The 24,548-nt window shown below is 42.4% G+C and overlaps 1 protein-coding gene across 1 annotated transcript in view; it reads right to left on the bottom strand.

Annotated features, from left to right (window-relative positions):
• The window catches only part of RAB3C (RAB3C, member RAS oncogene family), a 311,560-nt gene that overhangs the window by 276,412 nt on the left and 10,600 nt on the right, over positions 1–24,548 (bottom strand). The window contains exon 2 of the mRNA XM_030192278.1: positions 492–719. Coding sequence (XP_030048138.1) covers positions 492–719 — 228 coding nt within the window. The remainder of the gene's footprint in view (positions 1–491; positions 720–24,548) is intronic.

The raw sequence follows: 24,548 nt of genomic DNA, 5'->3' as shown, positions 1-24,548 counted from the left end.
GCCTGCAGGTGCCTATGCAGCTTAGTAAAAGGGCCCCAATGTTTCTTTCACAGCTTGGATAAGAAAATAAATGCTGAAAATATGCCGTGGAATGGCATTATGTGCAGTATATCTTTCTCTCTTATCTGCCTGTATATAAAATAAATGTATAAACATTCACTGCCAGTGAGCAACTGCATTTTTTGCACATGGTCTTGTTTTTTGCCCTGCTTTTTAACCCCTGAGGCCCTGCGAAGAGTGTCTGCCATATGACCCAGCATCCATCCACATCCCCTACAAGCCACACCTGGCATGATATGTTGTGCTGAATTCCAAAATACATTTGTAATGTTCCAGCAAGCAAGGCAGCTGACACATACTGGACCAAGAGTGCCCTGGTAGCAGAAACAGTGCAGGGGAGCCCAGAGTGAGCATTCCGTGTAGAGGACAAAAAAAAAAAAAAAAGACGCACCAACACCAGTAACTGAAAGACAGCAGGTTTCAGAACTTACCCAGATCTGTAGCTTGATTCTCTTCTCATTTTTGAACACGGTTTTTACCTTGAAATCAATGCCAACTGTGCTCACAAAAGCAGATGTGAATGAATCATCAGCGTAACGGAACAAAAAGGAGGTTTTCCCAACACTGCTGTTGCCAATAATGAGCAGTTTGAACATGTAATCAAAGTTCTGGTCAGATGTGTCCTTTTGTCCATATCTGGAATCTTGAGCAGAAGCCATCTGGAAGTCAAAATAAAAGGATATTTAAAGATGCCAGTAGAGTGAACCTACATCATCATAAGCTCTAAAGATAGCTATTTTAAGTTAACATTTAGGGCTAGACTCTATATATAAGGCGCCTAAAAAAAATCAGCGCTGAAAAAAAAACATTATTCCATGAGCCTTGCTTAAAGTTAGGCATGGTTTATAGAATAGCGCTTATGCCCGGGAATCTTGCTTATCTTTAGGTGCATAGACAACAGTGAAAGTGACTCAAAAAGATACAATGATGATGCTCCAAATGTCTAAAAGGTTTATTGCCCAATACGAAGACTCAATGCGGCCATGTTTCGGCCACTTGGCCTGCCTCAGGAGTCTCCTAATGTTGTCTGTATCATCAAACAGGATGCTGCTGGATAATATATGGTGGAATCTTATTATCCATTGGTAGCGTTAAACTTGGTGGGAACCGCTGCACACCAGAGTATACGCAACTGTGCCATCAACTGTTCACAAGACAAATGGTGCTGTTGTCTTGTGAACAGTGGATGGCACAGTTGCATATACCAGTGGCGTAGCTATGTGGGGCCAGGGGGCCTGGGCCCCTGCAGATTTTGCCCTGGACCCCCCTGCTGATGACCCTCTTGACCCCCCTCCCGCTGTCACCTGCCTTTGTTACCCTGCACTTTCCCACTCATGGCAGGCTCAATGTGGCTTACATGGGGCAATGGAGGGTTAAGTGACTTGCCCAGAGTCACAAGGAGCTGTCTGTGCCTGAAGTGGGAATCGAACTCAGTTCCCCAGGACCAAAGTCCACCAACCTAACCACTAGGCCACTCCTCCACTCCAAAAGGCTTCCTTCTGTTTCTGATGTCCTGTACCTACAACGTGCAGGACGTCAGAAACAGAAGGAAGCCTTGCGCGGGAAGAAGAGGACCTCAGCTGGCAAGGGTTGGGGTCCCTCGCCAGCAAAGGTAGGCGATGGCGGGTTGGCAGTGGGAGGGGGGTTGAGAGGGTTGTCGGCAGGGGGGCAAAGTTGGTGGTGGCAGCGTGGCGGGGTCGGCAATGGTGGGGGGGGGGGGTCAGCGGCGTTGGGGGGGGGGGCTAAAACGTGCCCCCTCACCTCGGGCTCTGGACCCCCCTTCCTGCCGAAATCTGGCTACGCCCCTGGCGTATACTCTGGTGTGCAGTGGTTCCCGACAAGTTTAACGCTAGTGATGGATAATAAGATTCCACAGTATATTATCCAGCAGCATTTTGTTTGATGATACAGATAACATTAGGAGATTCCTGAGGCAGGCCAAGTGGGTCGAAACACGGCCGTGTCAAGTCTTTGTGTTGGACAATAAACTTTTTAGACATTTAGAGAATCATCAGCGTATCTTATTGAGTCACCTTCACTGTTTTCTGTGTGTCTTCAAGTCTGCAAGGGCTTTGGTTCTTCTGTGTGTATGTTAACTTTAGGCATAGCCATTTGCACCAAGTGAAATGTGGTGAATATTTACACACCTGAATTAGGAACATATCCCCCTTATTCTATAACAGTAGCTCAATACCGAGCTATAGTTGTAAGCTGTGCAACTTGCCTATTGGTGCCCCCCCCCCCCCCCGTCCACCTTGTCACTGCCACTGCCAATGAGAGAAGATGGTGTGCTGGGAGCAATTTTATACCCTGTGTGGTTTGCACAGCCATTGCTACCACATCAGTCGGCTCCTTTTTAATCTAAGAGACCTGTTTACTGAAGTATGGTAATACTTTGCACTTACAGCACCCTAAATGCAAAAATTAATGCATGGTAAGTGCAAAGTCTGTGCACCAACTGTTGACGGAATTCCCAGCATGTCCGGAAAAGTACTTTATTTGCAGTAAGGACCAGATTCAGTAAACGGTGCTCAAAAATGTAACCATCTCTGGAAAAAGGTAACTAAATACCAGGGCTGGCTCAAGGGAGAGTGGCACCCTGAACCAACATGCTTGGGTGGTCCCTCCCCCCCACCATATTACTTTTAGCACCCCTCCCTTACCTCCCCCAGGTCTATTCTCTCTTTCCCCCTCTGGCCCTCTCCCTGCAGGTGTGGCACTGTTCCCTCACCTCTCTCACTTGCCAGCGGTACTGTGAAGTTTATGTCAGTCACCGGTGGCAGCAACAGCAGCATGATAGGCTGCCTTCAGCCAGCCCCTGGGCCTTCCCTCTTCCAGGTCCCACCCACAGGAAATTGCATCACAGGAGGCAGGACACGGCAGAGAGAAGACCCAAAGGCAGCCTGTCATGCTGCTGCTGCTGTCACCAGCAACTGATGTAAACTTTACAGAACCACTGGGGAGTGAGAGAGGTGAGAGAGCAGTGCCGGATCCATGTGCGAAGGGGAGAAGAGAAAAGGGTAAAGACTGGGCCTGGGGGTATGGAACAAAAGGCTTGGTGAAGTCAGCGGCTGGGTATTTTGGCTTGTGCCCTGGCCACAGCCTCACCTGGTCCAATGGTTAAGCTGGCCCTGAAAAATACAAAAGTTACAGAAGTTCAAACGTGAAAGTTTTACAGGCTGTTTATAGACCAATGACATGAAAAAAATCAGCCATTCTCAACTTTTTGGATCCAGTACCTTAGTCACATTTTCCCAGAGAGAGTCACAAATAGGTGCTGAAAAAACAATAGGCACTAACTACTACTCTATAAAAGTAGGAACCTTTATAGAATAGCACATAGCGCTGATTTTTCTAGCTAACCTTATGCGCCAGACTTACACCTGTTGAAACCTGGTATAAATGATGGCACCCAAGTTAGGCATGCTGAGGTTTTCGGAACACCCATGATACACCCATGGCCATGCTCCCTTTTGAGTTACATGCTATGGGGGTTAGGCCCCATGTCGTATCGAATAGCAAGCAGCAAGATGTGGGCACAAAATTTAGTGAGTGCCAATTAAAATCAATAATTGGTTGTTTGTACCCAATTATTGATGGCTAAAAGCTTGTTAACCAGGTTTTTTTTTTTTTTTTGGGGGGGGGGGGGGGGTTGCACACACACATAACAGCAGCGCATCCAAATTTAGGTGCCATATATAGAATTCAGGGGTAAGTGTACAGACGTTCATTGTGGATGCACTTCCCACCACCTATTTAGTACTGTGAGCTAACTATAATGCAGAGAGATACAGAAAAGGTACAGAGAAGGGCAATGGACATGATAAAGGGAACGGGATGACTTCCCTATGAGGAAAGGCTGAAGCAGCTAGGGCTCTACAACTCAGAGAAGAGGCGGCTGAGGGGAGATATGATAGAGGTCTATAAAATACTGTGTAGAGTGGAACGGGTAGACGTGATTCACGTGTTTACTCTTTCCAAAAATACTAAAACTAGGGGGCACGCAATGAAGCTATAAGTAGTAAATTTAAAACAAATCAGAGAAAATATTTCTTCACTCAACATGTAATTAAACTCTGGAATTTATTGCCAGAGAATGTGATATAAGTAGTTAGCTTAGCAGGATTTCAAAAAAGTCTGGACAAACACTTGGGAAAACTCCACTGCCTATATCTGATATGATATAAGCAACATAAAATCTATTTTACTCTTTTGGAATCTTGCCAAGTTCTTATGACCTGGATTGGCCACTGTTGGAAACAGAATACTGGGCTTAATAGACCTTTGATCTATCCCAGTATGACAATGCTTATGTTCTTATGTTATGTTCTCCAGTAACAGGCATACATCTAGACAATACACAAGGATATAAACACACAAATATGGATATAGAAGCACACAGAGAACACACACAACATAGACACAAAAGTTCAAACAAAACATAAGATACACAGACAGACACACATTCTGTCAAACAGAGAGAGGTAGCTTCAGTAAATGGCACCTAAAGATAAGCCCCAAGATTCAGGGCACTAAGCATAAATTCTATAATGGCAGTTTCATGTAGAACTGCTAGCTTAAGTCCACATACTCATGCCTAAATGGCAGCCATTTTTTTTTCATTTGCAAGAGCAGATTATGAGCAAACCTCTACCCTGATGAAGAACTACAAAACCTGGCCACTATGTCCTTGTCCTCCCTGAGTGCCCCTTTTGCTCCTTCATGATCTAACAGTCCCACCGATTCCCTCACAGGCTGTCTTCTGATGTACCTGAAAAAGTTATTACTGTGAGTTTTTGCTTCTGTGGAACGTTTTCCTTCATATTCTCTTTTAACTTTCTTTATCAAAGCTTTGTATCTAATTTGCCACTGCTTATGTTGCTTCTTGTTTTCTTCATTTGGGTCCTTCTTCCATTCTTTGAACACATTCTTTTGGCTCTAATAGCCTCTTTCATTTCACCTTTTAACCTGGGCTTCCAAGACGGTATTTTTAAACAACATCCAATGTTTATGACATTGTTAAATGGTTATATATGTTTTTACATTTGTGTTTTGTTTTTATAGTTTGTACCCCTGACGCCGCCTGAGGGCGAAACGTGGCCACGTGGGGTATTATTCCAAATAAATGCATTTGATTCCACTGCTTTGTTGTTTTTTATCTACTGTTTTGTAAGCAGTTGTGTGCCTTTTTGTTTTTTTTGGTTTGAACTACGAAACCTGGCCATGTCGGCAGAGGTTTGATTCGTTGATTCGTTGTAAAAGTGCTGCCAAAGTTAAGTACTTTACTATTTTGTTATTTTCAAAGCTAAAAATCAATGTTTGTGGAATATGACTGTTGAAGATTAGCGATAAGAAAAGAAAAAGAAAAAAATAATTTGAAAAATCGGGTTGATCAATGAAGATGTATACAGCGCCATAAGTATATGGGACGCTGTGCCCAGATGGGAACTGCTGTTGAATATTCTAAAGATCCCCATTATATTAAAAAAGTATAGACTATGTATTACTAAGGAACTACTACTACTACTACTACTATTTAACATTTCTAGAGCGCTACAAAGTGTACGCAGCGCTGTACAAACACAGAAGAAAGACAGTCCCTGCTCAAAGAGCTTACAATCTAATAGACAAAAAGTAAAGCATTTAAATTTAAAATATTTAAGCAGTCAAGCACAAGAGAACAGTCACAGAAGGACAGAAGATGTTGAAGGGTGGTCAGTGTGATTAGGTGTAACTCTGGTTGGAGTAGTGGGAGAAGGTGATAGGAGATATACTATAGGATGTCATTCTGAGGCCAGGCTAAGTCTAAAGCAGGAGAAGGTATTCTCTGCAGCCTATCTGTGAGATGGAAAATGCTCTCTGAAGCTGCTGCTATAAGTTGTTAGTTTTCTCTCTGTGATATATGTAGAATTGTGGATGATTGGGACATAAGTAAATCATATGTAAAGTAAGTCCCCACATCAATACTATCAGGTCCACTCAAGGTGATTTAACTTTAGGTGCAAGCATTTACGCCAGCCAAATCTGGCATAAATGCTTGTGCCTAACTACTGGCATTTGGGCATGTAAATGCAAGTATTCTATAAAACTACACCTAAATGCCGGCCACACCCTGACTTGCCCATGCCCCTCCCATGGCCATACCCCCTTAGGAGATGTGTGCTATAGAAATTAGGCGTGCTGTTTAGAGAACAGAGGCATAGATCAATTACATGTGTAATTTCTAATTAGTACCAATTAGTAATTGTTAAAGCCAATCATTGATGGTTATCACCAATTAAGTGCCAATAGGGCTAATTCATTTATGTACACAAAGGACCCTATTCTATAATCATGTGCTCAATTGCACACCTAACTTTGGGTGCCATTTATAGATTCAGAGGGAGAGGGACTTTAAATAATTCTAATCTAATCTAATCCGAGACTTGTAGACTGCACTAGTCCCAATGGGAGGTTCAAGGAGGTTAACATGAAAGAAAACTCTGAACAACACGAGAAATCACAGGGAAAAAAATGATTAAACACAATCAAATTAATCAAATAAAAAAGTTTTTAGTTTTTTACGCAATTGCATATAACCAGCTTCAGATCGAATAAAGAAAGTGCATTCCAGATTGTAATGGCTCAGAAAGAGAACATAGCCTCAAAACGACATTTTGATTGAACACCGTTAAATGCAGGCATATGAATTTTCTCGTAACCACAAAGAGAAAAGAAAAAGATCAGAAAAACATACAATTAACAACTCTGAGGTACTACCGTATACTTTTACCTTTTGGTCGCTCTTTTTTGAACCTTTTCTAATTTCGCTACATTTTTTTCGAGATATGGCAACCAGAACTTAATGCAATACTCAAGGTGAAGTCACACCAAGGAATCCTATTCAGAAGGAATGGATCCTCAGAAGTTTAGCGGAGATTGGGTGGCAGAGCCGGTGGTGGGAGGCGGGACTAGTGGAAGGAAGGTGGGGCTAGTGCTGGGCAGACTTCTACGGTCTGTGCCCTGAAAATGGCAGATACAAATAAAGGTCAGGTATACACATACAGTAGCACATATAAGTTTATCTTGTTGGGCAGACTGGATGGATCGTACAGGTCTTTCTCTGCCGTCATCTACTATGTTACCATGGAGCAATACAGAGTCATTATAGTATTCTCAGTCTTATTTACCATCCCTTTCCTAATAATTCCTAGCGTCCTGTTTGCTTTTTTTGGTCGCTGCCACACATGAGTAAAACATTTCTGCATATTGTCTACAATTACACCTAGATCTTTTTCTTGGGTGCTGACCCCCAAGGTGGACTCTAGCATCAGGTAACTATGATTCAAATTATTCTTCCCAATGTGCATTTGGATGCCCAGTCTTCCAATTTCCTAAAGTCTTCCTGCAATTTTTCACAATCTGCATGTGTTTTAACAACCTTGAATAGTTTTGTGTCACCTCAGATGTCATTCCAATTTCTAGATCATTTATAAATATGTTAAATAGCACCAGTCCTAGTACAGATCCCTGTGGCACTCTACTATTCACCATCCTCCTTTGAGAGAAATGGCCATTTAACCCTACTCTCTGTTTTCTGTCCAATAACCAATTCCTACTCCACAACAGAACATTGCCTCCTATCTCATGGCTCTTTAAATTTCTCTTTCTCAGGAGTCTCTAATGAGGAACTTTGTCAAAAGCTTTCTGAAAATCTAGATACACTACATCAACCGGCAAACCTTTATCCACATGTTTATTCACGCCTTCAAAGAAATGAAGCAAATTGGTGAGGCAAGACTTCCCTTGGCTGAAACTATGCTGAGTTAGTCCTATTAAACCATGTTTATGTGTTCCATAATTTTTCTCTTTATAATAGTTTGCACTATTTTATTTGGCACTGGCATCAGGCTTACTGGTTTGTAATTTTCCGATCACCCCTAGAACCCTTTTTAAAAATTGGCATTACATTGACCACTCCCCAATCTTCAGGTACTATAGATGATTTTAACGACAGGTTACAGATTACTAACAGCAGATCAGCAATTTCATGTTTGAATTCTTTCAGTACCCTGGAATGCATGCCATCCAGTCCTGGTGGTTTACTACTCTTTAATTTGTAGATTTGGTTCATCACGTCTTTCAGGTTCACCGAGATTTCTTTCCATTCCTCTGCATCATCACCCTTGAAAACCATTTCTGGTATAGATAGATTGCTTACATCTTCTTCTTTAAAGACGAAAGCAAAGAATTCATTCAGTTTCTCCACTATGTCCTTGTCCTCCCTGAGTGCCCCTTTTGCTACTTCATGATTTAACAGTCCCACCGATTCCCTCACAGGCTGTCTGCTTCTGATGTACCTGAAAAAGTTGTTACTGTGAGTTTTTACTTCTGTGGAAAGTTTTTCTTCATATTCTCTTTTAAATTTCTTTATCAAAGCTTTGTATCTAACTTGCCACTGCTTATGTTGCTTCTTGTTTTCTTCATTTGGGTCCTTCTTCCATTCTTTGAATACATTCTTTTGGCTCTAATAGCCTCTTTCATTTCACCTTTTAACCTGGGCTTCCAAGACGGTATTTTTAAACAACATCCATGCCTGATTTAATGTCCTAACCTTTGCAGCTTTTAGCTTTTTTTTTAATACTTCAAAACCACAGAATTATAAAACAGAAGATGCATCTAAAGATTTAGAAATATAATCAGATAAATGGAAAGTCTTCCTTTTTGATTAATTTTGTTTAAAAAAAATCAATTAGCTTGGCCAGTCCACAGCCTCATTGCTAAATCTGCTAATTGAAGGGCAGAGCAGACAGTAAATCACTTATAATTCTATTTGGTAATAGTTTTCTCTCATTTTGCATTTATGATAAAAAATCATAATGAGAGACCCAGAAGAAAAACATATGGCGCATTACTTTACCTGGGTCTCTTGTTATAGCAACAATTAAAAACTGAATAGGAAACACTACCATGAATGAAATGACAAAAAGCCCAAAGACACATACAGGAATAAGTTTTCACATTTTAAATGAAATCAAATGGAACATATAAAACACCACAGAGCCCCATGTGGATGTAGCAGCTTGGTAGATATCTGTTTTACCTTAGGATGCTTCTTTACATTTTTGCTGCTTAGCTTATCATATACTGTAGAAATGGACAATCAGAAAAAGTAAAGGCATTTCAAAAAGTGCTCTTTCTTCATTATATAGTTAACCAGTCAATATTCAGCTGGTGGCAGGCAGCGTTTTTTTACAACACTGTTGCTGGCTAAATTAAACCTGAATATTCAGGGCTGGGCCATGTGTGGGTGCCGGCACTGAATATCTGGGCCTGATTGGACTCAAGGCAGGTGAAAATACATATGCGGGTCCCGGCCAATATTCAGTCAAGCACTGACACCTGCATAAGACATTTATTCTGGTCTCAGCTAAAAATTAGCCAGGACTCACATATTGGTATCCGGTGTGGTTCCCCCATTTAGATGACCGGGGGTAAAAGGGGCGATCTGGGAAGACAAAGCCATAGCGGAGAGATTAAATGAATTCTTTGCTTCAGTCTTTACCGAGGAAGATTTGGGAGTGATACTGGTGCCAGAAATGGTATTCGAAGCTGAGGAGAAATTGAATGAAATCTCTATAAACCTAGAGGATGTAATGGAACAATTTGACAAATTGAAGAGCAGCAAATCTCCTGGACTGGATGGTATTCATTCCAGAGTACTGATAGAATTGAAAAATGAACTGGCGGAACTATTGTTAGTAATATGTAAATTATCTTTAAAATCAAGTGTGGTACCAGAAGATTTGAGGGTAGTCCATGTAATGCCGATATTTAAAAAAAGGTTCCAGAGAGGATCCGGAAAATTATAGACCGGTGAGCCTGACGTCAGTGCTGGGCAAAATGGTAGAGACTATAATAAAGAACAAAATTACAGAGCATATTCAAAAGCATGGATTAATGAGACAGAGCCAACAAATCTATTACATTTCTTTGAAGGGGTGACACACATGTGGACAAAGGCGAGCCGGTTGATACTGTTCATCTGGATTTTCAAAAGGCATTTGACAAAGTTCCTCATGAAAGATTCCAGAGGAAATTGGAGGGTCATGGGATAGGAGGTAGTGTCCTATTGTGGATTAAAAACTGGTTAAAGGACAGAAAACAGAGAGTAGGGTTAAATGGTCAGTATTCTCAATGGAGAAGGGTAGATTGTGGGATTCCTCAGGGGTCTGTGCTGGGACCACTGCTTTTTAACATATTTATAAATGATTTAGAGATGGGAATAACTAGTGAGGTAATTAAATTTGCAGACAACACAAAGTTATTGAAAGTTGTTAAAACACAAGGGGGGGGGGGGGGGGTGGCGGCAATGCATTACTCCAGGGAAAAAAATTAAATGATCCCAGGTTCCAATCTAATTCATGTTTAATGTGCGATAAAATGCCATAAATAAGTAAATAAATATAAATTTTTAATGTTGAGCACCTGATTCTCAAAGTGAACATATTCCAAACACTATAATGAAAATAAAATGATTTTTTTCTACCTTTGTTGTCTGGTGACTGTTTTTCTGATCATGCTGGCCCAGTATCCGATTCTGCTGCTATCTGTTCTCTTAACTCCATTCCCAGGGCTTCCTTTCCATTTATTTCTTTCCTTTCCTCCTTTCTTCTTCATTTCTGGTCCTCAGCTTCTGCCTATTTTCTTCATCCATGTGCAGTTTTTCTCCTCTCTTCCTTTTCCCTCATTTCATCTCCTTCATCTCTCTTCCCTCCCCTCTATGTCCAGCAATTTCTCTTCTCTCCCTGAGCTCTGCCCTCCCATCCATGCTCCTCTGTCCCCTGCCCTCCCAGACATTCATCCCTATCCAGCAATTCCCCTCTCTCCCTGAGCCCTGCCCTCCCATCCATGCCCATCTGTCCCCTGCCCCCTCCATTCATCCCTATCCAGCAATTCCCCTCTCCCTGAGCCCTGCCCTCCCATGCTCCTCTGTCTCCTGCCCCTTCCATTCATCCCTATCCAGCAATTCCCCTCTCTCCCTGAGCCCTGCCCTCCCATCCATGCCCATCTGTCCCCTGCCCCCTCCATTCATCCCTATCCAGCAATTCCCCTCTCTCCCTGAGCCCTGCCCTGCAATCCATATCCATCCATGCCCATCTGTCCCCTGCCCCCTCCATTCATCCCTATCCAGCAATTCCCCTCTCTCCCTGAGCCCTGCCCTGCAATCCATATCCATCCATGCCCATCTGTCCCCTGCCCCCTCCATTCATCCCTATCCAGCAATTCTCCTCTCTCCCTGAGCCCTGCCCTCCCATCCATGCCCATCTGTCCCCTGCCCCCTCCATTCATCCCTATCCAGCAATTCCCCTCTCCCCTCTCCCTGCCCTCCCATGCTCCTCTGTCCCCTGCCCCTTCCATTCATCCCTATCCAGCAATTCCCCTCTCTCCCTGAGCCCTGCCCTCCCATCCATGCCCATCTGTCCCCTGCCCCCTCCATTCATCCCTATCCAGCAATTCCCCTCTCTCCCTGAGCCCTGCCATGTCCAGATGGTCCTCTCTCCCTTGCCCTCCCACTCCCATGTCCAACTGCCTGCCCGCCCTGGCGCCGTCTTCTCCTCCCAAGGATCCTTTTTATTTTATTTTAAATTTACCGGCTCCGTCTGAGTCCGACCGCATGGGCAACAGCGTCACTGAAAGTGCTCCCCTCCTGAGTCCTGACATCTCTAGCAGAAGTTTCCTGATTTGTTCATTCTCAGTGTCCCGCCCTCGAGGGCGGGACACTGAGAATGAACGAATAAGGAAGCTTCTGCTAGAGACGACGTCGGGACTTGGGACGGAGGGGAGCGCTTCCAGTGATGCTGCTACCCATGCGGTCGGACTCGGACAGAGCCCGTAAATTTAAAATAAAATAAAAAGGATCCTTGGGGGGAGAAGAGGGCGCCAGGGTGGGCAGATAAGTGGCAGACCGGCCCTGCGCGAACCGGCAGTGGGGTAGAGTCAGCGCTGGCAGGGTCGGTGAGGGACCAGATCCGGAGGGAGGAGGGAGGGAGAGCCGGCTCGCGCTTTTCATCAACCGGCTCGCAAGTCTGAGCAAAATTTAAGAACCTGCTCTTGCGAGCCGGAGTGAGCCAGCTCCAGCACACCACTGCTTATGCACTTATGAAAGCCTTTAGAGTGTTCCAGATTGCCTGGAGATGTAGGAGGTTGAGTTGAAGCTTGGTCTCCTGAGCAGACCAGAGCCTCTGAATGTGAAGCCTACCTACATAGGCTCCCCATGGTGGATGCAACCATAGTCAGAACCTTTTGGAGCTGAGCAATTTGGAATGGGAATCCCAAGGTCAGGTTGGGTCAAATCATCCACCAGAGAAGTGATTGGGCTAACTCTAGTGTAACCATGATGACATCCTCAAGGTTTCCCATGGCCTGGCATTACTGAGAAGCAAGGGTCCATTAGGCATTCCACAAACGAAGGCATGTTGTAATAGGAATGCTGTCTGCTAATCATAGTAAACAAAAACCCAGTGACCACGTTCAACTAATAACCTGAATTGGTTATTACTCTATTTACCATTAACTTTCTCTTTGCTTCATGTACAATTTCTTATTCATAACAGATTTCTAAATGTTAACATCCATAGTTATCTCAGTATGTTTATGATACTGAATTGTAAAATTGGATTCTTAAAACAAAGTACTTTTTTTATCCAGAAATTTTTATTGAATTTTTAGGAAAACATTACAAAAGGGAAATAACAAAGAAAGAAGTCCTCAAAAGAGGATAGAAACACCACTAATCAAATTCACTGCATCATCTTATACAATAAAGATACAAATTAGGAAGAGAAAAAGAAAAGGCAAAAAGAAAATCAAGTCAGTCAAGTCAAAAACACTGAGAATAGAGAGTTAAATATCTAAATTATTGGTTAATAGCCTACTATGAAGAAATGATATTTTGCAAATAATCATCAATAGGAGACCACAGTTTCTTTTTAACAGGGCGGAAACCATATTTCCCTGCCACAGCTAACTCCCTAACTCCAGTTTTTGGTGTTGTAACACTGAGTTCCACCAAAAATGCACATTTAACAGGTTAGCAGTTTTCCAGTTAGCTAAAATAGTAATCTGTGCTATAGTGAGAAGAGCATTAAAATGTTTTGCATCAGTGCTAGATAAGGCTACAGGAGGAGAATATGATTTAAAGACCACAATGGAGAAAGAGATATCATAATCTAGGTAAAATATAGATTGAATTACAGACCATATCTGTGTCCAAAAAGACTGAACTAAAGGACATTCAAATAACATATGCAGTAAAGTTCCTGCAGAACTCTTACAATACCAACATTTATTATTTGTAGATAAACCTGCATTACAAAGTTTATTCGGAGTCCAAATGGATCTGTGATATAAGAAATAAAGAGATTGTTGTGATGATGCTGATGTTAAAGACCTCATTGCAGAGAGCCAAAAGGAACTCTAGACGTCTTCAGATAAATCATGACCAACATCTATTTCCCATACTGAGCGAAGAGATGAATTAGTATGTAACGTTTTCGAGAGCAATAGCTTACAGAGAGCTGAGGCAGTATGTCCAGAGATAGCAATGTCTCAGCAAGAGAAAATATAGAGGGTTCCTCTAAGGAGAATTTTTCAATAGAATCCTTCTTGGAGAGCCAATGTTGGAGTTGCATCCATTTAAATACGTTTGTTTCTTTCAACTGATATTTTTGTTGCAATAAAGTAAAGGACAACATTGCTTTATCTTCCATAAGAATATCCTGCAGTATTCGTATGCCTTTATCAATCCATTCTTTCCATAGAAAAGGAGTTTTATTAATCTTTATAGAAGGATTGAACCATAACGAAGCAGAGATAGTTGTATGCATTAGATGTTGCAGTGTGGAATCCAACTCTTTTAAACATTAGATAGAGCACTGGAGAATGGGATTCAAACATTTGTTAGGAAGTGCTGAAGCAGTCAAAAGAGATTGTGGTAACAATGGAGAAACAAAGGACTCTTCAATGTTTAACCATAGTGGTTTATATCCGGACTTAATGTGAAACCAAAAACATGTTTGTTGTAGTACAAAAGCCTTATGATAACAAAGAAAATCAGGAAACATAATACCACCCTGTGCTTTAAGATTATTAAGTTTCTTTAGTGCTATTCTAGGCTGCTTGTTTTTCCAAAGAAATTGAGTTAATAATTTGTCCAATGTGACATAAAAGGAAAGTGGAAACAGCACTTTGATCATACTTAATATAAAGGTAATCTTGGGAGTAATCATCATTTTGATTGTTGCCATTCTTCCCCACCAAGAAAGGTGAAGAGGATGCCAAGTGTGTAGTAATGCCTTTACAAGTTGAAGTATCAATGCACTGTTATTATCAATAGTATCAGATAGTAAAGTATACAAATCAATACCGAGATATCTAATTTTAAGATTAGCCCATGTTAAATTAAAGGCTTTAGCTAAATCCATATTAGCAAGATAATTCAGGGGAAGGATTTCAGTCTTCTGCTGATTAATCTTTTACCCCGAGAAGAATGAAAAAGAATCAATAATTTGAAAAAGAATAGGAATAGTTTCTTCTGGGTTTGATAGATATACAAGAACATCATCAGCATAGGCTGTGATTTTGATTTCACTGTCTCCAAACGGTATACGCGTAATACGGGGATGTTGCCTTATTGCCATTAACAAGGGTTCCAATACAAGGTTAAACAAATATGGTGAGAGAGGGTAGCCCTGTCTTGTTCCTCTTTCCAGATATACATTCTGAGAAAGTAAATTGTTGGTTAAAATTCTTGCTGAAGAATTAGCATAAAGCACTTTGACTTTTTGGATAAAGGAGGCAGGAAAACCAAACCATTCTAAGACAGGGAAGAGGAAAATCCACTCAACTCTATCAAAAGCCTTTTCTGCATCTAAAAACAAGGCAATCAGAGGGTTAAGTTGTGATTGGACAATATGAGAGAGATGAAAGAATATACGAGAGTTATCTGTAATAAGACGGCTTGGCATAAAGCCAACTTGATTGGGGTGAATTAAGGAGCCTATAATCTTCTTTCATCTAGAAGCTAAGATCTTTGCAAAAATCTTATAATCTACATTAAGTAGAGAAATACGTCAATAATTTTGAACCAGTAAGGGGTCTTTATCTGGTTTGGGTATTACTGTGATAATAACCTCTGAGAAATGATTCTAAAGTATACCGTCTGGAGACAGCAAAATAAAAAGAGGAATTAATTGGGGAATTAAATCTTTTTTAAACAGTTTATAGAATTCAATCGGTATTCCATTGGGCCTGGAGTTTTACCACTGGAGATATGTTGAATTGCTTGCATAATTTCAGTATCAGTAATGGGTTTGTTCAAATCATCAGAGTCTGAGACAGAAATGTGTGGACCTTGTAAGGAGAACAGAAAGTGCTTAATAAACATTTCAGGATTAGTAGTCTCAGATTTATACAGTGCAGTATAAAAACTAAGAAAAGCTTGAGAAATTTCTGGCAGAGAAGAGTGGACAACAGAGGATTGTGATTGTATAGCAGATATCTGCACTTTGGTTCTTTTATCTTTTTCAGAGTAATGTTTGCAATGATAATCAAATAATTGTTGACCAGCTTTAACACTAATCAATTTGTTTAACTCTAATTTGGCTCTGTATATCTTATTTAATACTGATGAGTCATTGACAATAAAAAAAAACTCATTTTCAAGCTTTTTAATGTTTTGTTCTAAAGAAGTCTGTCAGGTTCTCATGTTCAGAGCCCGCGGGGCTGGGCTCTGGAGCAAACGTGAGCCCTTGGGCTGCTGACGAGGAGCGACAGCAGCAGGCAAAACCCACCAACCAACACTGGGTAAGCACACCGGCAGGGACTGCAGGCACTGCCCAGCGAACCGGAACACTGGACTGCAATCCCCCGGACTGGAGGACACAGGACTGGAACACACACCGGACCGGAACACACTGGACTGGAGCACACTGGACTGGTCCGCACAGCTTCACCTGCACTTAGCTACTAAGCCCCCCAGAAGTTGAGCTCCTGGGTTTGAGTAACCGACAGGACTTACTGGATACCGGATGACATAGGGACCAGGACTGGAAACAGAAGTCCTCCTAAACCTAAACTGATCTACGTGCTCCCAAGCCCTAAACCAGCAGGAGTGTTCCTAACAGTAAACTGACAAAAGGACTTCCTAAGCCCTATACTAAACAGGAGCTCCTAATCCCTGCTCAAGAAAGGGACTTCCTAAGCCCTAAACTAGCAGAGCAGGGAACTAAACACAAAGCTAACACAGGTGCTACTAAGCACCAAGCTACAAGCAGAGCTTTACACTAATAAGCTAACACAAAACTACCAAGCTACCTAAGCACTGCTCTAGCAAGCTAGATACAACTAACAAGGTGCTTCCCAAGCACTACTCTGGTAAGCAACCAGAAGAGCTCCTAGCACTAAAAGGGAAGACAGGGGAGGCACAAGGAAAAAGCAGGGAAGCTAACACATAAGCCAAAAGTGATTCTAAATCACCAATCATCAACAGCAAAGACTGCAATGCTCCCAATAGCACAAACACCAGAAGTACTTCTAACAGCAAACTCTGCAGTGTTCCTAACAATACCAAACCCTGAAGTACTTCTATCAGCAACAGAGCTTCCAAAGCCCTACACACAGCAATGCTTCCAAAACCAAGAGGGAAAAGCAGGGGAACCATAAGGGAAAAGCAGGAAAGCTAAACACACAGTCACCAGTGCACACTGCACTAACACTAACCTGGACCTTAGCAAAAGCAAGCAGGGAAACTAGACACAACGTCAGAAGTACACACTGCACCACCCTACCTAAAACAAACACCACTGTTCCAAAGGCCCTGAAGGAAACAACACCACTTCCTTTTCAAGGCCCTCCCTGATGATGTCACACTCCCTAGACCTAGGCAAAAGCACACTGACCCAGAGAGGCCCAACCCACACCAATGCAAAACCGTGAAACACTTGAAGCCAGTACACCCAAAGAGCAACTCAGACTACCCACACAGGTGCAGTATAGTGAAACAATTAGAGCCCTGCTGCTGGAAGCTGCCAGCACAGAGAGACAGAGCCAGCTCAGAAAGGACAGAGAAAGAAACAGAAGCCAGCTAAGAAGCCGACTCCCAGGAAAGAGGTAAGTTTGAGAGGGGTTCAGTCCCCAATCATAACAAAGTCATTTGAGCACTTTCTTCTTTATGCTTATGAGCACTGATAGATATCAATTCTCCTCTCAAAGCAGCTTTGTAAGCTTCCCAAGTAGTGAGGAGAAAGATATCAGGAGTTATTGAGCAGAAAGAATTCCTGAGTGAACTGTTGAATTCTAGATTTTATGGCCTCATCAGCAATCTCCATAATGGGGATCTAGGAAGTGAAGGAGGCTGTCATATTAAAGAAATAGAGACAGGAGCATGGTCTGAAACTATAATTGGAGATATATCCGTGCGAGATACTGAGGATATTAAAGATTGTGAGGTTAAAAAATAATCTATTCTGGAGAAACTACTGTGAGGTGCTGAAAACAAAGTATAATCTTTATCTGTGGGATGTTGTAGTCTCCAAGGGTCTTGTAGATTAAACAGAGAAATAAGAGATTATAGAGAGGTAGAAGCCTTGGCAGGAGAAAGTTTAGTTTTAGAATGTCTATCCATCCAAATATCTAAAGGCAAATTAAAATCTCCTGCCATAATGATAGATATTGAGTCATATAATTGAAATTTCTGACACACAGAAAGAAAAAACTCAGAAGAGTCACTATTCGGTGTATAAATATTAACTAGAAGCATTGTGGTTTGATAAAGAGAGACTTTTAGTATTAACCATCTACCATGGGGGTAAGCATCTTGTTCCAATACTTTTAAGGGAGTATCTTTATGAATCAGGATAGATACTCCATGCTTCCTTCCTTCAGAAGGAGCATCATAAGAATTGGCAATCCAACTAGCTCCCTTAATAAACAAGTCAGTAGTAGAAACATGAGTTTCTTGAAGGAATATAATATGTGGATGAAGCTTTTTGAGATATAAAAGAATTTTTTACGCTTAATTGGATGGTGTAGACCATTAATATTCCTTGAAATTATATTAACATCATTATTAGTATTGTGATATCAAAAATAATAATCAAATCAATAGCCTGATCATATTCGTTAACTAACGACTGAAAAAAGGTCCAGAAAAAGACCATGGGAAAGATGCAATACATGGGAGAGTGGTAAAATTCAAAAGGTATAAAAAACTAAAAAAAAAATTCAACCAGAGAAATTTAAAAAATGGGGTTGTTAAGTGAGAACAAGAAGCCACTTAAATAAACTACCCCTATATCAGAACAGTGTCTTAAGCATTAATAACCAAACAAGTAGCACAACATATCTTTCTGTGAACCTGTATGAAACCAATATATATGTTATCATAAGTAATATTGGTATTAAAGTTACACATTTTATGAAATGTACGAAGCAACTGATGAACCCAGTTCGATGGTGACCACATGTGAGCCATTTTAGGAGAGTTGTAACTCCATAAACGATATTCAGGAAGATATTCCTGGGGAGTCAAAAGATCTGGTTGTATTATTCATAGTAATTGTCATACATGCTGGATATTGGAGACCATACCTCACTCCCATGGATTTTAATCGCGCTCTCATTTACAAGAAAGATTTGTGCTTTCTTGCTGTAGTTTTCACTAAGTCAGGCACTATGATAATTTTCTTCCCTTCAAACCGAAGATCCATAATAGCATGAGCTGTAGTCAAAGTATTAAGCGCTTGAGGAAATCTGAGAAGTTTAGCTACCACCAGTCTTGGGTGTGCCAAGCCTGGCTTCAACTTTGATGGAGTACGATGAGCTCGTTCAAATTCCAAAACAGGCTCGGCAGGAAAATGGAGAACATCCGGTAGCCATGACTGCAGGAAGGTAATCATGTTTTCACCTTCAGCTCCCTCTTGTAAACCCAGGATTTGAACGTTGTTTCGACGATGTCTATTAGAGAGGTCCTCTATCTCTTGTTCCATTCCCTTGAGTTGTTTTTGCACTTGTGTATTTTGCTGTGCCATGTGGAGATCCGCCTGATCCATTCTCGTTTCAAGTGTTTCAACCCGAAGCTGAAAAGTCGAGAGCGAATAATTAAGAGATTGTAAGTCAGATTTAAGCTCACGTGTAGTATCATAATGTTTCGAAGTTAGCTCTCTTAAAGCTCTTAATTCTTCCACTAATGTGTCTGATGATAAAGCATTATTTTTCCCAGTCGCCATCTTGAGTGGAGATAGAGGATCTTGCTTAGTGTGCTTAGCTCCTGGCGAGATCAGACTTGAGGTTTCGATTTTCCCCGATTTAATTGCCGTCATTATAAGAGAGAACTTCAGAGCAATATAGAGGGTTCTTAAAGAAGAAAATTCAGTTGCTAAACAAGTCGCTAAGACCGCTTTTCATTAAAGTAAAAAGGAGTAGATGATTCAAGCAGCAATCTTTGTGCACGGCTCAACCAAAACAAATTACTTTCTTATGCATTATTCTTTGTTATGTATCCTATACTGTTTATTGTAAGCCACATTGAACTCATACTTGTTTGGGATAATGTGGGATATAAATGTCACAAATAAATAAATAAATTATATAGACTTCTCAGTGTCTAGGGGATTATTCACTACATTAAGAAAACAGCACCTAACCAAGTTCTTATTCAGCAGGTTCTTTCCCAAGAAACACTATGCCAATATATGAAATCTATTATTTATTGTATAAATAACAACAGAATATAATACTCAGTGGAACTAGAAAGCAAACACACAGTAAATACCATTAGATTACACAAAGGATAAATATATATAGTCATATAGCTATGTCTCTGTGACAGTGCAGAGAATTATATCTGAGAACTACAACCAAATATATATCAGGATATATATCCATGCCCCTAGACTCTAGTTCAGCCTTTGGCAAGAGAAATAAAAATCTGTCTTCCCCAAACTGTAGAAATGAACACTGCTGTAAATCTTACCCTTCGATGTGCTGCAGGCTATCTTGGGCAGGAGCAGAGTTGTTCACAGCTCTGGGAGCTTAGCAGGATGGAGGTGACCGTTATCCTTCAGCCTAGGCACTGGGTCCATAGAACAGGTAATTAGCACTGATTATTGGATTTCTTTCTTGCAAAAGACTGTACAGGAAGGCCCAAGCTTTGGCACTAAGAGGGAAAGTGTCTCTTAGAGCAATAAGAGATTGGGCGGCAGAACCGGTGGTGGGAGGCAGGGCTGGTGGTTGGGAGGCAGGGATAGTGCTGGGCAGACTTATACGGTCTGTGCCCTGAAAATGACAGATACAAATCAAGGTAAGGTATACACAAAAAGTAGCACATATGAGTTTATCTTGTTGGGCAGACTGGATGGACCGTGCAGGTCTTTTTCTGCCTTCATCTACTATGTTACTGTGCTGCTTATAATTGAACGAGAAAAACGCCCAAGTTCCGACCTAAATCGGGAGATTGACGTTTATCTCACAAAAACGAATAATGCGGTATAATCGAAAGCTGAACTTGGACGTTCTCAACTGCACTCCATCGAGAAAGCGTACAAAGTTGACGGGGGTGTGTCAGAGGCGTGGTGAAGGCGGGACTGGGGCATGGTTATCACCCGAACAGAGATGGGCGCCTTTCGCCGATAATGGAAAAAAAGTATGTGTTTGTAGCTACAATGTAGGGCACTTTTCCTGGACCCTGTTTTTTCACGAATAAGGCCCCAAAAAGTGCCCTAAATGACCAGATTACCCCCAGAGGGAATCGGGGATGACCTCCCCTGACTCCCCTAGTGGTCACTAACCCCCTCCCACCACAAAAAAATGATGTTTCACAACTTTTTATTTTCACCATCAAATGTCATACCCACCTCCCTGGCAGCAGTATGCAGGTCCCTGGAGCAGTTGTTAGGGGGTGCAGTGGACTTCAGGCAGGTGGACCCAGGCCCATCCCCCCCCTACCTGTTACAATTGTGCTGCTTAATGCTTATTAGTCATCCAACCCCCCCAAACCCACTGTATCCACATGTAGGTGCCCCCCTTCACCCCTTAGGGCTATAGTAATGGTGTAGACTTGTGGGATTTGGGGGTCTCAACACACAAGAGAAGGGTGCTATGCACCTGGGAGCTCTTTTACCTTTTTTTTTTTTTTTTTTGTAAAAGTGCCCCCTAGGGTGCCCGATTGGTGTTCTGGCATGTGAGGGAGACCAGTGCACTACGAATCCTGGCCCCTCCCACGAACAAATGCCTTGGATTTATTCATTTTTGAGCTGGGCGCTTTCATTTTCCATTATCGCTGAAAAACAAAAACGCCCAGCTCACAAATTGTCGAATAAAACATGGACGTCTATTTTTTGTGAAAATACGGTTCGGTCCGCCCCTTCACGGACCCGTTCTCGGAGATAAACGCCCATGGAGATAGACGTTTTCATTCGATTATGCCCCTCGGCACGTTACTATGACTATTCTCTCTGAGCCAAGTGAATTCTCTCTGGAGCTATCAGGAAACCTGACCGCTCGCTTTCTGTCCCAAATGCAATCTGATTTCTTTGTTTCGCACAGGTACCAAGCAGAACTTGGTCCATAGTGCTCAGGTGACCCTTCTGGCCCAATCCAAACATGCATTCCTGCTGTCCAGAATGATAGAATTCAGGCCTAAATGAACAAAGAAGTCCAATGTGAATCCAGACACTCTCTCTGGGCACATAGGCACCTCCAAAAGGGACCCATTGGCGTTATCGCATACCTGGGGGTAATAAATCTGTCCAGAAAGCTGCTTCGCTCCCTCAGATGACATGCAGATGGTCTTTGTAATAACAGTGTCTTTGGTCAGCCAGACATAGTTGATAAACAGGAAATGTCCAAACAGCCATCTTACTCTTGTTCACGCAGATGATTCAGGTTCAGGCTTGTATGTGGATGTAGGCCTCAGATGCACACAGGGTGGCACACACCTTTGACATCTCTACAGATCCATGGACGTTACATGCACTGTGGAGGCAATGTGGCCCACCATTCTCAACATCTGCCAAACTGTGACCTGATAGCTGCGCAGAACCTGAGTGGTGATGGCAATGAGGGCATCCACTGACACCTGACGCTCCAATGTACTCCAGTTGCTGTACTGAAAGCAGAAGAGATTTGGGGTATTTGATAACGAACCCTAGAAGTTCCAACACCGGAATTGATCTCTGCATTGATTCTTTACACCCTCCTTCAATGTACTCATGACCAGCCAATCATCCAGGTGGGGAAACACGTGAACTTCCAGTCTGCATAGCGATGCCATGACTATATCTAGGCATTTTGTGAACACTCTGGGAATGGACATGAGGCTTGGACATGAGGCTAAATGGCAGGATGCGATACTGGTAGTGGTGTTTCCCCACTCAAAATCTGAGATACTTCTTGGACATATCTGAATGTGGATATAAGCATCCTTCAAGCCCAGAGAGCATACCCAATCATTTTTCTGAATCATAGGAAATCATCCTGAACTTTTTTTTGATCATATGTTTTTTTCAGGTCCCTTAGTTCTAGGATAAGATGGAACCTCTCGTCTTCTTGGGCATGAGGAAGTACTTGGAATAGAATCCCTTCCCTTCTTCCCCTGGTGATAGAGGCTCGACCACATGGGCCTTTAGAAGGGAGGCGAGTTCCTCTGCAATCACTTCCCTGTGTTGATGCACTGTTCCCTCTAAGCTAAGTGGGCGTCCTCCATCTATTGTTCTGCCAGTGGAGGGTGCTGTCTCACTATTACATTTTCAATAGTGAGGGACAGGCAAGCTCTGCAGAACTCCAGGGAATCTGCCTGTCCCTAGTTACTGAAAATACAATATTGAAGCACAGCCCCCCTCCCCCCACTGGCGGCAATGCAGTTGGAGGACTGAGACTGTAACTCCCCCTGACTATTTGTAGAACCCACTGATCTGAAGCTACAAGGGACCACCTTTCTTGGAAAAAAACAACCTCTTTCCTATTGGTAGGTCATCCAGGATGGATTCTATGATTTTGGCTATGCTCTGCTGGAGTCAGTCAAAACTCGTCCCTTGCTTTGACTGGGGAGCTGGCTGGGTCTTCTAAGTCTGCTGCTGCCAAGGATGGAGCAGGGAGGCTGGGCCTTTTGCTGAGGACAGGAGGAATAGATGAACCTATGCCTTTGTGAGTAGTAGCCACTCTTTCTACTCCCACCTGAAAAACTCTGAGACATGGATGTTACAGAAGGTATCATTTCACTTCCTAATGAAGTCTGCTACTTCTTCCACCTTGTCCACAAAAAGGTTATTACCTTAGCACTGGACATCCACCAGTTTCTCCTGACCCGTTGGCTCAGCAGACATGCAGCCATGAGAGTCTACGCATTCCAACACCAACAGTGGAAAGCCTGGATGCCACATCAAAAGTATCAAAAGTAGCCCAAGCCAGATGCTTTCTGCACTCTTCTGCACATGGTGAAGGTGTGCGGCCTGCTCTGATGGGAGCTTGTCCACAAGCTCAAGCACAATGCCCACCAAGGATTTCAAGTAAATGCTCATGTAGTGCTAGTAGGTCCAGATGTGTGAAATGAGCATCAAGCTTTCCTCCCAACAGATTATGAGCATCTCTGTCTGGAGGAGCCAAGACATGGGTCCTTGCACTCCTGGCTCTTTTGAGGATAGATTCAACCACCATGGAATGGTGCAGCAACTGTGGCTTCTCAAATTTGGGGGCCTTCTGGACTTCACACTTAGAGTTTGCTTTCTTAGGAACCACCTGCACAGAGAGAGGGTCTCCCAATTTTTCATTTGCACATATCTCAAGATATTGTGAATGGGTACTGTCACAGCCTCCTTAAGAGGAAAGTCATAATCAATCACAGCCAACAGCTTGGCCTTGGAATCATCCTTGACTTCCAACCAGGGCAGTGCGGGGCCCAGTTCTTCCCTCCCAGTCGGCCGCTACCAGCACTTAATGTCAAGGCAGAAGGAGACCTCCTCGAAGCCAATGCATCAACAGTGTCTGGTCCAGCTCCAGAAGCCATGGGGACCGTTTGAAGACGTGCTTCTCAGCTCCGTGGAGAAAGTGAAATTTCAGGTCCCACATGACTCAAGCAGGTGGGACAACACTTGTGCATGCGCAGTGCAGGCCTACCAAAGGCTTCTAGAAGTTTGTTTGGAATGCAGGGTAGCATTCGCACCAGGCCTCCATTTGGGAACATCACCCACTCACCCTATTTGTGAGTATCCTATGTCCTGCTTGTCCTCAGAAAATGGAAGCTAAACTGAAAGAGGACCATAAATGAGGGTCATCTGAGAGGAGTTCAAAGAGGGCAAAGCACAGGATAATAGTCTTAGGGCTAGATGTACTATAAGATGCTAATGTTACTACACAATAGCACACACTGAAGTATGTTGTTTACTGTGAGTTCCATTGTATACAATCCACCTTATAATTGAAAGAGAAAAACGCCTAGATTTCGACCCAAA

This window comes from Microcaecilia unicolor, chromosome 2 (genome assembly GCF_901765095.1).
Source record: "Microcaecilia unicolor chromosome 2, aMicUni1.1, whole genome shotgun sequence".
Classification (NCBI taxonomy): Eukaryota; Metazoa; Chordata; class Amphibia; order Gymnophiona; family Siphonopidae; genus Microcaecilia; species Microcaecilia unicolor.
This window is presented reverse-complemented; position numbering and strand designations above follow the sequence as displayed.